The following is a 12,959-nucleotide window of genomic DNA, read 5'->3' on the forward strand; positions in this document are numbered from 1 at the left end:
GCTGATAAGTTGTTGGAGCTCAGCTAGATGGTGGAAAAAACCGCCGCAGTTCCACTGGAGGATGATATTGTCCATGGCTGAGAAAGGCGTGAAAGGACTGGGAAGGCAATTTACGCCGCTTGTTCACTCACTGCCACCGATTCAGTACCCGTACGAGAGGCATCCATGGCGTCCGAGGGACCAGCGAGATCAAGGTCCTCAGCGGACGCTAGAGTCTCGACTTCATCCGCAGACGCAGAGTGCGAAAGGTGCGGTGGGGTTGGTGCCACCACAAGTTCTTTGGCCTTAGAGGTCTTTCTCTTGGACTTCTCTCGCTGAACCTTGGGTTTCACCGGCTGGGAAGGCTTCACCGATTCAGTCTCCGGGACAGAGGAGGATCGTGAAGCCCTACGCCCGGCCGCTGGTGAGGACTTATGCCACTGGGGGCCGTCATCCTTCCCGCTGGTGGAACCCTGTGAAGGGAGGGTCCCAAGGGAACCCTTACGGGCGAGAGTAGCCGAAGAAGTTAGACGCTTCTCCGGCTGAGAAGCGGGGACGGACGTCCCCGACGGGTGGGAGGAGGTTGCTCCTGAGGTAGGTGGTGCAGGAGCAACCGGTTGGGTAGAGCCCCCCACGGGCAAGGGGGCAGGAGGAGTCTTACTGCTTATCGAGCTGGCTGGAAGTCTCGAAACTGATGGGGCTAGCACAGTTGTTGTAGCAGCTGCATAAGAAGATGTCATTCTCACAGGATGGAGTCTGTCATATTTCCTTTTGGCCTCAGTATAGGTCAGCCGGTCCAGGGTCTTATATTCCATGATTTTGCGCTCTTTCTGAAAGACTTTGCAGTCAGGCGAGCAAGGTGAATGGTGCTCCCCGCAGTTGACGCAGATGGGAGGCGGGGCACATGGAGTATCGGGATGAGATGGGTGTCCGCAATCTCGACATGTGAGGCTGGAAGTGCAACGGGAAGACATATGGCCGAACTTCCAGCACTTGAAGCACCGCATCGGGGGAGGGATATAGGGCTTGACGTCACATCGGCAGACCATCACCTTGACCTTTTCCGGTAACGTATCACCCTCGAAGGCCAAGATGAAGGCACCGGTAGCAACCTGATTGTCCCTCGGACCCCGATGAACGCGCCGGACGAAATGAACACCTCTATGTTCTAAGTTGGCGCGCAGCTCGTCATCAGACTGCAAAAGGAGGTCCCTATGGAAAATAACACCCTGGACCATATTTAAACTCTTATGTGGTGTAATAGTAATGTTAACATCCCCCAACTTGTCACAAGCAAGTAACCTGCGTGACTGGGCGGAGGATGCCGTTTGTATCAGTACTGACCCAGAGCGCATTTTAGACAAGCCCTCCACCTCCCCAAACTTGTCCTCTAAATGCTCGACGAAGAACTGAGGCTTTGTGGAGAGAAAAGACTCCCCATCAGCTCTCGTGCAAACTAAGAATCGGGGCGAATAACTGTTACCTCCATCCTGAGACTTACGCTCTTCCCACGGCGTGGCCAGGGAGGGGAACGTTTTCGGATCATACTTCTGAGCATTAAATTGAGCCCGAGAACGCTTAGAGACTGCTGGCGGCTGGCCGCCAGCGAGAGATGATGTACCACACTTCATTGCGGGTCATCCGCCCTGATGCCACCTACTCCGACCAAGGGCCCTCCCCACGGGCGCCACCCAGCCACAGCAAAGGCCACCTGGCAGGATGGCCGTTGCCAGGAGTCCCGATACCCCAGGAGGATAGGCATCTACTCCTTGGCATACGTGGGGAGTTAACGGCGCAGGCATCAGTAGAGCGAGCCCTGTGTTGTCAGGGGGCTACAACCAAGAGGGTACATGGCGGCCCCACCACAACGGACTGGCTACCGTGCTGGATCTTAGGTGCAAAAATGTCCAAGGTCGTCGTCGCAGTTAAAAGAAACACTGCAGAGTGCAGCGTGGTAATCGCACCCAGGGACGTATCCTCACCCAAGAGATCGAAAACGAGCGGGACACCATTGCAACGACGAGAAATCCGGCTAAAGGTCTAATTGCACGACGGATACAGTGCACCATGTAAGGCGCCCTTCCCCAATTGGCTCGCTCTTCGGATAAATTTAGAAAGATGGAGGTCAAACCCGAGAGGGGACCATCACATAAGGCCGAAACATGTGAGACTCCTTTTAGTCACCTCGTACGACAGGCAGGAATACCGCGGGCCTATTCTAACCCCCGAACCCGCAGGGGGGGGCAGACAGTGCCATGCTGTTGAGGAACACACAGGGACGATGTGGAAAGAGGGTGGGGCAGCTATGTGCACTTGGGAGGTTAGACGGAGGGCAGTGGAGAGGTGAGGGGGGGGGGGGGGAGGGGGAAGATAACAGAAAAGGAGAGAAGTAAAAAGACTGGGTGCAATGGAGGTATGAGGGCTGTGTAGTGCTGGAATGGGAACAGAGAAGGGGCTGGATGGGAAAGGACAATGACTAACCCGAGGCTGTAGGGTTACGTGAACATAGGATACATTGCAAGGAAAGTTCCCATTTGCACAATTCAGAAAGGCTAGTTATGGTGGGAGGATCCATATGGTACAGGCTGTGAAGCAGTCATTGAAATTAAGGATTTCATGATTGTCAAAATGCTCAGCAACAGGGTGGTCCACTTGTTTCTTGGCCACAGATTGTTCGTGGCCATTCATGCGGACAGACAGCTTGTTGGTTGTTACACCCACATAGAATCTTGCACAGTGGTTGTAGCTTAGCTTGTAGATCACATGACTGGTTTCACAGGTAGCCCTGCCTTTGATGGGATAGGTGACGTTTGTGACCGGATGTTACATGTTACAGCATTTCACTGTCATTCATTGTTCCCTATCTACTCAACAATTACGTATGTACCATGTCTTGCAACATCTTCCGATTCATTCATAATATAAATGTCTATTGTATTAAAAACTTGAGTTATTTAGTTCCACAGATATTTAGAATGGTTTATGTACTAAAAATTGCAATTCTGAGACTTTTCTGAAAGATCACATATAAAATGTGTAAGACAATATTTTTTTTTCTGTAGTAGAAGAGTGGAACAGAATATTGCCATGAAAGCAACAGTTAAGTATAAAATGCATACAGATAATGAAAACATTATGACACGAACTGCATAAACAAAGCAATCGTTATTAAGATGTCACAATCAATTTCTTTCATAATAAAGCTCTATGGACAGAAGAGGGTTCAGAGCCACGAACGTAAGAAAAGTGGTACTGCCTATCACTGGAAACGTGTAATGCAGTTCAGTGAGTCTAACTTTACATTTTCTTCAACTAGTCTATAGCATGTATTTATGGATAACACCACAAACACAGGGGAAGTGTGTGTTTCAGAATATTTGTGCAACATGGGAGCCTAAGGGAGATTCTTTGGGTGTAGTGCGATAGTGTACACCTTTGAAAACTTGGTTGTGGTGATAGGCTGATCTGTAGTGTCTCTGATAGCATAGGTTGGGCTGGAAGGTGACAATTTGGTTGTGCGCTGGCAAAGCCGTGAATGAAAAATACAAGTCGCAGCAAAGGCTGATTTTTAGCGTACTATGTTTGTGCTATATTTAATTAGTTTTTCATAATACAAAGCAAAACTGCAAAATAAATTCAGAAAACCTATATTAGATGACTGACAAGTTTGTGGTGAGTATTATGATGCAAATTATGTACAAATATCGGGTCAATGGAGGCGTCCGATCCAACCTGTTGGCTTTGACCCATGACTTAAGGGTGTTGTGGTGTGTGATGTCATGAAGGCACGGAGTTTAGTTTATAAGTGTGTTGTGTTTGTAGATGTCGTCTTGTTGCGGATGGTGGTGTCCTCTGGTGGTGTGTGTATGGTCCGCATGTTATGTGGTGTATTGGGTTGATTTGGGTGTTGGTGCTTGAAGTGTGCATTTTTCGGTCGTGACTGTTATAGAAGAATGGAAATTAATTATGGTGAGTTAAGAATTAAGTTTTCGTTGTGTTTATGCTATTGTGTTGTCGTTTGATGTTATTGTTTTGCTGTTTGTAGTGCGGTAAATAGTTTAGTTCAATTTGTCGCTTCTTTCGCTAGGTATGGATATGACTTCTAAGTTTAATGGTGACAGTCTGCGGGCTGAAATGGGGGATGACATGTTGTCCATCATTAAGTTTCTGCAACTTTCTGGGCTTGTGACGGAGATAGTGAAATGCAGTGTATGCAAGCAGAATATGCGAGTTGGGAATTTGTTTTGGTTGTGTGTTTTCTCTCTCTCTCTCTCTCTCTCTCTCTCTCTCTCTCTCTCTCTCTCTGTGTGTGTGTGTGTGTGTGTGTGTGTGTGTGTGTGTGTGTGTGTTGGTGGTTGATGTTTTGGTATTGGCACTTGTGGTTGATTTATGTATGTATCTTAGGGGAAGTAATCTATTTCAATTTTTTTTGTATTGTGAGCTGTTGTTGACTTACATAGGTCAAGGGAAGTGTTAGTTTCCAATGTGTCGTAGCTGTGTGTGCTTTGGTATTGTGAGCTGCCGTCGACCTATATAGGTCAAGGGAAGTGTCCAATTCCAATTTTTGTTGTTTTAGATGTTGATTTAGTGGTATTGACAGTTGTGGTGTGTTTATAATTTTTGGAATAGTTTGTTTTTACTTTGTGGTATTGGCAATTGCGGTTGAGCTAATTAGGTTAAGGAAACTGGCCGATTCCTGGCAATATTGAAAGTGAAGCGGAATTTGGGAATTTTATAGTGTTTTTATGTCATCGTTATGTGTGGTTTGGGATCATGGTGTGTGTCTGTTTGTGTTTATATTTAGTTTGTCCCTACCCAGAAACCCCCAAATTTCCGCACTGGTCCCGTTAGTTTGATTATATTTTTGGAGGGAAATGTCTTTGTTGGTTTTATATGTATTTTCGTGTTTGTTGACGTGTTTATGTAATGACGTCATAGGTGCCATATTGGAGATGTTGAGAATGGTCATTTCTGTCATAATGGTGATGTCATGGGTCAAAGCAGACGGGTGGAATCAGACGCTTCTGTAATCCCCATATATCATACATAAACTACGAAAAATGAAAGGGGGGTCCACTACTTTACTTTTGATGATTCTTTAGTGGTTTTGGTATTCATATTATGGTTTTTCAGTGGATTACAGTAGAACGGAAGATAATTGATCACATTCTTTGACTGCACAGTTCCCTTTGGATGGAGAAACACAAGCAACCTCACTTACACAGGATGAAGGAAATGGGGGCTTCAAGGAAAGAACAGCTCACTGCTAAATTTAACAAGACTTAATGTGGTCCAAGATGGCCCCCACAAAATAATAGTAGTGGTGGTAGTAGTAGTAGTAGTAGTAGTAGTAAGTATTAGTACCAAGTGAGTACATCTATCAATCTATTTGGATATCAGGGAAAACATTAGTAAATGTCTCACTAACAATTCTACCATGGAACAAGAGCCAGTTTGCACTTGAATTTGCCAAGGAAAAACAAACAAAAAATTAAAAAATAAAATAAAAACAAGGGACAAAGTTCTATAATAAATTGCCCAATGAGATAAAAGTGATTACTAAAATACATCTAGGCTACTTAAAAACAACAGCTAAAACATAATGTAATAGTAATGCAAACTACACTGAGATTACTTTTATAATAGGGGTTAATAACAAAAAGGGATAACTAAAACACCCTGTCAGGTAATGCTTTTTCAAGCAAATGTGCAAAGATCTATAGTTCATAACAGTAATGTCAACTGTCATTATTCTGAGATGAAATCTCACTTCTAAGCAGAGATGCATACTCAGTTTTTCAAATAGATTGAAGAGAGGGAATGGAAACACACATGTTCATGGACCTGGATTCACCAGCAGGTGTCCATAATGTGTGCAGTGCAAAACCATGTATTTACCATAAGATCCTTGGGGCAGATTATGTATGATCAAAAAACATTAAACTGCAGAGAGCAACTGAATGAGACAGTGAAGTTGTTAAGACACTAACTTCATGTTAACAAAGACGAAGTTTTGGATAAAGAGGATATTCAATACTAGTTATCGACTTTGACCAGTGACGTAGGAAACAGCGACAACACTGTAAACAATTTGGCGACTATAACGTGATGTCAGTGGTGATTTTTTCTAATAGGCTACACTACAGATCAGTGTATTAAAACAATCAGGTTTTTTGCTTTCACACTCCTTGGCTTTGCCAACTAACATTATGTCACTCATCAAAGTTGATGACTGGCATCAAATATTCCTCTTGACCCAGAGTTTCCTCTATCCAAATGATGGAATATGAGATTTTAATGTCTTGTTGACAGTGCTGTTATTAGAGGCAGAGCACAAGCTTGGATTATGAAATTACGGGGAAGGTAAATGGCTATGTTCTCTGCAAAGGAATCATCTGGATGGTCAAACAATGATTGGAAGTTCAGTCCACCCATACTGATTTAGGTTTTCCTTAAGCTTTATATGGTAAATGCTGAGATGGTTCCTTCAGCAAGACCACACCTAAGCCCGTCCTATCCACATTTAATATTCTGTGTGTTCGCATACTGGAACTTTATTGCCACTGTATGATGATGACTAATCAAGTATTAACACGTATGAAAAAGATAGATTGCTACTTACTGGAAAAAAATGACATGTTTGTTTGCAGACACATGCAACAAAAAGACTGTTATAACTTGAGCTTTTGGCCATAGCTTCTTCAGGAACACACAAGCAGGCACACCTCATGCACACACAATCGCTACCTCCATCGGCTCTCGGCCAGAGGTAGCGGTCATGTATGCATGACGTGTGCCTTTCTGAAGAAGGCTTTGGTTGAAAGCTCAGCGTGTAACATTCTCTTTGTTGTGCCTGTCTGCAACTCAACATGTCATCTTTATGGTGATTAGCAAACTATCCTTTTTTATAACTATTTATATTCCGACCTAGAATTTCTACAGTTTGAAATCATACATCATTATGAGATGATCTCTGGATGAATGAAAACTTAAATAATAATAAAAATAAATAAATAAAACCACATGGTGACAAACTGAACATCAATTTGGAATAGTGGCCATTTTTCCATGTTTAAGAACTCATCCATATGTCATCCACGAGAGCAGAATAGGTCATCCAGTTAACAATTGATTTCTGCTGATATAGGGTCTACACTGAGACAATAATAAAGTAATTAATATATTGCAATCCTGGACCATCTACAGTTTTTGTAAGTTCCTTTCACGTCCGTTATTTACTTCCATATCAGTAGATTCATTATTCTTTGTGTATTTCTAACTACAGTCACCGAGGTACCTAAATAATGGTTCTGTATGGAGTGAACTATCTATAAGCTATGAACCCAGATGAAAGAATGTAACAGGAGGACGCAAAATGTAATTATTTACCTGCCCCATGTGTCCATTCCATCGCAGCTGAGTGGGCGTAGTTCGTCATATGGGTATGCATACCGCAAATAACTGTCATAGGCATGTTGAAACATCTGTCGAACTTCCTCCCTGTATATGTATCATAAAAAAATTCGACGTCGTTACAAATTTAGCGAGTTCTAGATTAAAACACTACTTTTAAAACTTTAATGTCTGCAATCACTAACCGTAAAACTTCCAAATCCTTCTTCTCATATTTCCTCAAGGAAACTACACTATCCGCAGTTAGTAATATTGTGAAACATAAATATATGCCACTCACAATGTACTTCACATGTGACATTTTAACAGTATTGGAGATGTTACGGTCCAAACAACCAACACATGTCTCACACGTTAGCACACACTGCTGTAAAGCAATACTTTACTGTACGAGGTAGATAGGAACAACAATCAAGCTACATTGTAATTCAGTAAGTATTGCGAACGCAAATTCAAGAGTTTCTATAATAGCTGTGCGTGGTTTCTGCTAATTGTGTAGAACCGCGTATCTCTTTAGCACAGTGTGACACTCGACGTAAATCACAGGTATATATTGTTTAATATGATCTGACTTTATGTTTTCCTACACGTACTGTACCGCTAAATAACAACTGACATATGAAGTTGGTGCACATTGCAGTTCTAGTCGATCTTTCGGGTCGACTGTCGTATGTTATGCTTCCCTTAATGTAAACATTAAGAAGGAAACAGTGTTGACCGGCTGGGCATGCTATGGATGTGTGTGATGTTTCTGTTGTATGTAGAAAACATCGTTAAGGTTGTTAAAGCGTGCGTTCATGTTATTGTTGCATACTAATTAATGAATGCTGTATAGTGAAACTGTGATAATACTTGTAGTACCAGGAAGGTAGGACTTTTATGTAGAGAAAACACATTTATGCAAGCATGTCACAGAAGGGCCAGAAGAAGCCTTCAGAGGCATTGAAAAAGGAGGACATACTGCAGGCAGTGTTAATAACGGATGATTTCAGTGCAGCTTTTGAACCGATAACATTTTACAAACCAGCCGTAAGTGTTACCATATGGACTAGCATTAATGTAAATTGACATCTTTTGACAAATTAAAATAATGTTTAACCGTTTCTGTTTAGTCACTCCTACCATTGGTCAATACAACTCTCCTGGATTACACATTGGAGTTCTTAGCACTTGGTGGCGTTCAAGAAGTGATAGTTTTCTGTTGTTCTCATACAGATGAAATAAAAAACCATATAAAGTAAGTAAAAGTTGTGTAATAGTTTTTAAATAATATCACTGGAGAGGTAACAGCCTACAGATCTGTCAACAAAGATGATGGGAGTCAACACCATTCACTGTAAAATTATATGCTGCAGAGAAAACAATTACATGCACCAAGGTAAAGTGGAGCCTCTGGTCCACTCTCATCCAGTCAGTCCCCCATTCCCCCAACCTTCCTTTACCCTCTGTTCATACACACCTAATTCCAGCGACTCACAAGGAGGGAGCAGCAACTTGTAAATAAAAGAGGGTCAACCCAAGCATCATGAAATTTTGCCTGAAGACGATGAATGTGGCACTTATCTAGTGTATGTCATGGCATTTCAACATTGTCACCTTGCCTTTTCATTGAGTGTAGGGCTTCCCAATATAGGGATGGATATAGAAATCGCTGCAAAGCATTTCCGTAATAGTTCGTTGGAGTATTTGAAAATTGAATTTCAGCTGAAAGTAATTTTACATTTATGATCGATATTTGGCTGTCACTTATACAAAGCGAATGAAAAATGTATTATGCTTCTTATTGATTACACTCATAAAACTGTTGCAGGAAAAGCAAGTGGAATGACAGCCTGTCTCCCATAACTATATCAGTTATAATATCTGAAGGATGTAGATCACTGGGGGATGCAATGAGAGACTTGGATGCAAAAGGAGTAATAAGAAGTGACTTCATTCTCCTTTTTGGTACCACTGTGGCCAATCTCCATTTTCAACAAGCTCTGGAAATACATAGGTACAGCATATCATACAGTTCTAATGTCATTAGGTATGTCCTTCAAAAAACAAAAAATTAAAACAGGAAAATGTTGCTTAGGAAGTTTCAGAAGCAAGACAAAGGAGCAGTTATGACATTATTGTATAAAGAAGCCGGTCCAAAGCACAAGTCTCGCTCACGAGAAGATGAAACGGTAATTGCTGTTGACCACACTACCAGCAGAATTGTGTTCCACCAGAAGGTGGGACAGTTAAAAAGGATCAACTTCCCATTGGTAAGAACATGAAAGGCTCATATCCTCAACTTTTATAAAGTTTACAAGGTATCTTATCTTTTATTAATATATGTGTTCTACAACTGAGAAGTATTACAATACTGGTTTAACAAAGTCACACTGAAAAGGTATGATCAAGTTAGGCATTACAGTCTTCAGTGGCTAGAGTGTGTTATTGGTTCCTCCTCTCCCCCCTTCTCCAGTCCGTGAAATCTTTGGTGTGGCAGTTCAAACTCATTGATTCATTCTGTAATTTCCTCCACAACCTGAAAGTGCCTTGTTGTGCTAGGAAGACAAGTATACATAAGGCAATCTTGTACCTAGAGCCATACATGTTTGGGGGGGGGGGGGGGGGGATGTAGAGACATTAGTATTTTGTTACTCAGTTGGTTACAAGTTCTGTAAAGAGTTAGACAATCCATAGTTGGAGGGAACTTGGCAACCATAAGAGAGGTGAAGGACTTTTCATGTTTTTTGTCTTCAGCACTTTTTGTGAGGTAAGCACTATCAATTTTTACATTGTGTACCACACAACTTAGAATTTAATTATTAAGTGTTCATAAATTGTAGTTTTAGGTTGTCTAAGAATTTGAGGTTATTCCAATCATATTTGAATATTATTGTAAACATCTATAATGGGGTGAACCGTATAGCAGTGGTTGGAACTAAAGAGATCATGAGGGCATTGGTCACTGCCAGTCATCAACATGCATGATCTGCACTTAAGTAGATGCTGCCGCATCTGTGTCGTGAGGCCTTGTGTATTGGTGCCCTGGGAGTGACATGGCATTCTGGAAGCCACTCTAATTTGACCAGCTTCTGCATGACAACAGCTGCTTTGATCATTGCCTCTGTTCCAAAATATTTCTGCTTGACACACAAATGTGGACACTTCCATAAAATCAGCTGGCAGCAGCTAAATTTGAACATCTGCTACACCAGTTGTTATTGTCGAATAGCAGAGTGTCAATGTGGTGTCTGGTGTGTGTTAGAAAGCTCTGTGCCAATGTCACATGGCCTCAAATCACTGTCACAGCATCAAAATCTGAGCTCTCAGGCACTTTGCGGCCTTCATCAAACTATGACATGGGGGTCTAGCCATTCGCATCTCTGTTGAGGTACTAATGTAGGACCCCTTCACTTTGAGTCACTGGGGCAGAACACTGTCTGACATATTCACAGTGGACTGGCCACACAAAACTGGTATGCTATGGGCCAGGTAATGCAAGCCTCCCCTTGACACAGTAGCCATAGTGGAGGCGCATCCTCAGTACTGTCACATATGGGGGTGGGTTGGAGATGCTGGGCCTGTGTATTTACCTTACTCGCCATAAATACCAGCAGCTTAGATGTCCAATGATGTTAAACAAACAGCAATGAACAAGTTCTTGTATCTATGAACTGTCTTCTCCTGCTGCACCTGCATCCATCTTCTGCAGAGTATCGCCACTCACACCCAGCCATCCTAGAAACCCCATTATAATTGATGTCAGATGTGTGTCTTCTCCTCCTACCTCATTGTAATTAGTGTTACAAGAACTGCAGAATATGTCACAGGGTAACTTCCTGTAGACAGCAACCACTTCCATGGTTCTATAGTAAGAGACATCCTACACAGCAGTATGTTTAAGTGCCAATTTTAGAGTTTTTTTTTTTTTTCATTTTGTGTATGTGTGTGTGGGGGGGGGGGGGGGGACACACCTGTATGGTTTTTTTGCTAGTCTTTCTTTGTGCTTTTTATGTTATTTTGGTACACTGCAGACTTGTGTTGCTATTAAGTAGCCAGTATGGATAAACAAGTTTTGGCTTAAGATGCTGTTCAGCATGTGATAAATCAAGTAGCTCAGTCCCAAACAGAAATAGGATGACTAAAAAAGAAAGGAGAATAGGTAACGGTCACATCCTTGAGCACCTATCCTTGACACTTAAACTGCTTTGTTGCTTACCCCATTTACCAGGAAATTGGGGAAAGATATGTTTGTGTTTTTTGACTGTTTAGGTACAGCTTTCAGGTTGGGAAATTGGAGTAATGAACAATTAATGAGTGTAGCTAAATTGAAGTTAGTTGGAGATGGGAGGGCATGTGTGATGTGCCATGAAAAATTAAGAGAAGCAAGGTCATTTGGAGTCTTGAGGGAAGGATTAATAGAGAAATATAGGAGGAAAAATACATCAAGATACTACTGTGAGCAGCGAAGGGGATGTTCTGGAAACATGAGGAATTGGTAGAAAGTTTTGTGGACTGCATTCACAAAATTAATATCTATACATGTGAACTCACTGAGGATGATAGTGCGAATAAGGCCATATTACAGAAGATGAAAAAAGAGCATGTGATGTGTTTTTACCGGGTGTCCTGCCAGAAATGTTATGTAAGGTTTGTAGGGAATTACAAAGACTCTAAGTGAAGCAGTAGAGACTGCAATAGCTCTTCTTGAAATTGATGTGGTCACCAAACAATGGGAAAAGAAAGTATTATTTACTACAGATATCAAATGTTTTAGATGTGGTTGTATTGATCATATGAAGACTAATTTCAGAGAACAGCAGTGTCGGGTATGTAAATGTTTTGGACATTCTGAATGGAATTGTATGAACGAAAGTTTGCAGAGGTAGAGGAGGTGGTTACAAGTCAGACCTCATACCCTACCATTAAATGGTGCAGGGGCAATGTGTCCATTTCACAGTGCAGTGTAATGGTAAACACAGATCACTTCTGTGAAGAATCAGCGGCATACTTTTTTCTGGCTGGTTAACGCAAAAGAAAAGTTGGGAAAATTCTTATTAGATATGGTATCTCAGGTGTCTGTGGCATGTAGGAATGTACTTGGTAAAGTATAACTAAGTCTGCCACACTGGAGATGAAGCAGTGTTGTTGGGGAGCATTATGAGCACATAAATATCGTAGAATTCTGAATGGGAGGGAGAGTAACTTCCAGGTTATGTAGACGTTTTCCTTGTGATTGGCAGTGGCTACAAAGTTCTATTTAGTTCGTATTTCCTGGTTTCGCATAATGCCAAAAGCAGCATATACTAGATCTAGATGGAACACTATTTCATCACGGTTTTATGACCGGAAAACCACTACTGTCGCAATGATCACCCCCCAAGGCCAGAAGCAACCACCTAAACTGCGACAATGGCACAGGGTGACATGCCAAAAGACAATGGAAAATTAAGCTGGCAGTGGAAAATCCAGGATGGAATGTAACAATACGAGAGATGGAAAGTTACTACTCACCATATAGCGGAGATGCTGAGTCGCGATAGGCACAATAAAGAGATTCACCCAGTCATAGTTTTCGGCGATTAAGA

The 12,959-nt window shown here is 42.1% G+C and overlaps 2 protein-coding genes across 2 annotated transcripts in view; one reads left to right on the top strand and one right to left on the bottom strand.

The window, feature by feature from the left end:
- Nucleotides 1-8,009, bottom strand: part of LOC124605123 (ER degradation-enhancing alpha-mannosidase-like protein 2) — a 123,021-nt gene extending 115,012 nt beyond the window's left edge. Inside the window, exons 1-2 of the mRNA XM_047136599.1 lie at nucleotides 7,578-8,009; nucleotides 7,369-7,479 (exon numbers count right to left, since the gene is read on the bottom strand). Coding sequence (XP_046992555.1) covers nucleotides 7,369-7,479; nucleotides 7,578-7,693 — 227 coding nt within the window. The 5' untranslated portion in view covers nucleotides 7,694-8,009. The remainder of the gene's footprint in view (nucleotides 1-7,368; nucleotides 7,480-7,577) is intronic.
- A 56-nt stretch (nucleotides 8,010-8,065) lies between these two features.
- LOC124605124 (translation initiation factor eIF-2B subunit epsilon) overlaps nucleotides 8,066-12,959 on the top strand; it is a 92,802-nt gene continuing 87,908 nt past the window's right edge. Inside the window, exons 1-4 of the mRNA XM_047136600.1 lie at nucleotides 8,066-8,421; nucleotides 8,505-8,629; nucleotides 9,203-9,388; nucleotides 9,470-9,644. Of these exons, the coding sequence (XP_046992556.1) occupies nucleotides 8,299-8,421; nucleotides 8,505-8,629; nucleotides 9,203-9,388; nucleotides 9,470-9,644 (609 nt within the window). The 5' untranslated portion in view covers nucleotides 8,066-8,298. The remainder of the gene's footprint in view (nucleotides 8,422-8,504; nucleotides 8,630-9,202; nucleotides 9,389-9,469; nucleotides 9,645-12,959) is intronic.

The sequence above is a fragment of the Schistocerca americana genome, chromosome 3 (assembly GCF_021461395.2).
Source record: "Schistocerca americana isolate TAMUIC-IGC-003095 chromosome 3, iqSchAmer2.1, whole genome shotgun sequence".
NCBI classification, from domain to species: Eukaryota; Metazoa; Arthropoda; class Insecta; order Orthoptera; family Acrididae; genus Schistocerca; species Schistocerca americana.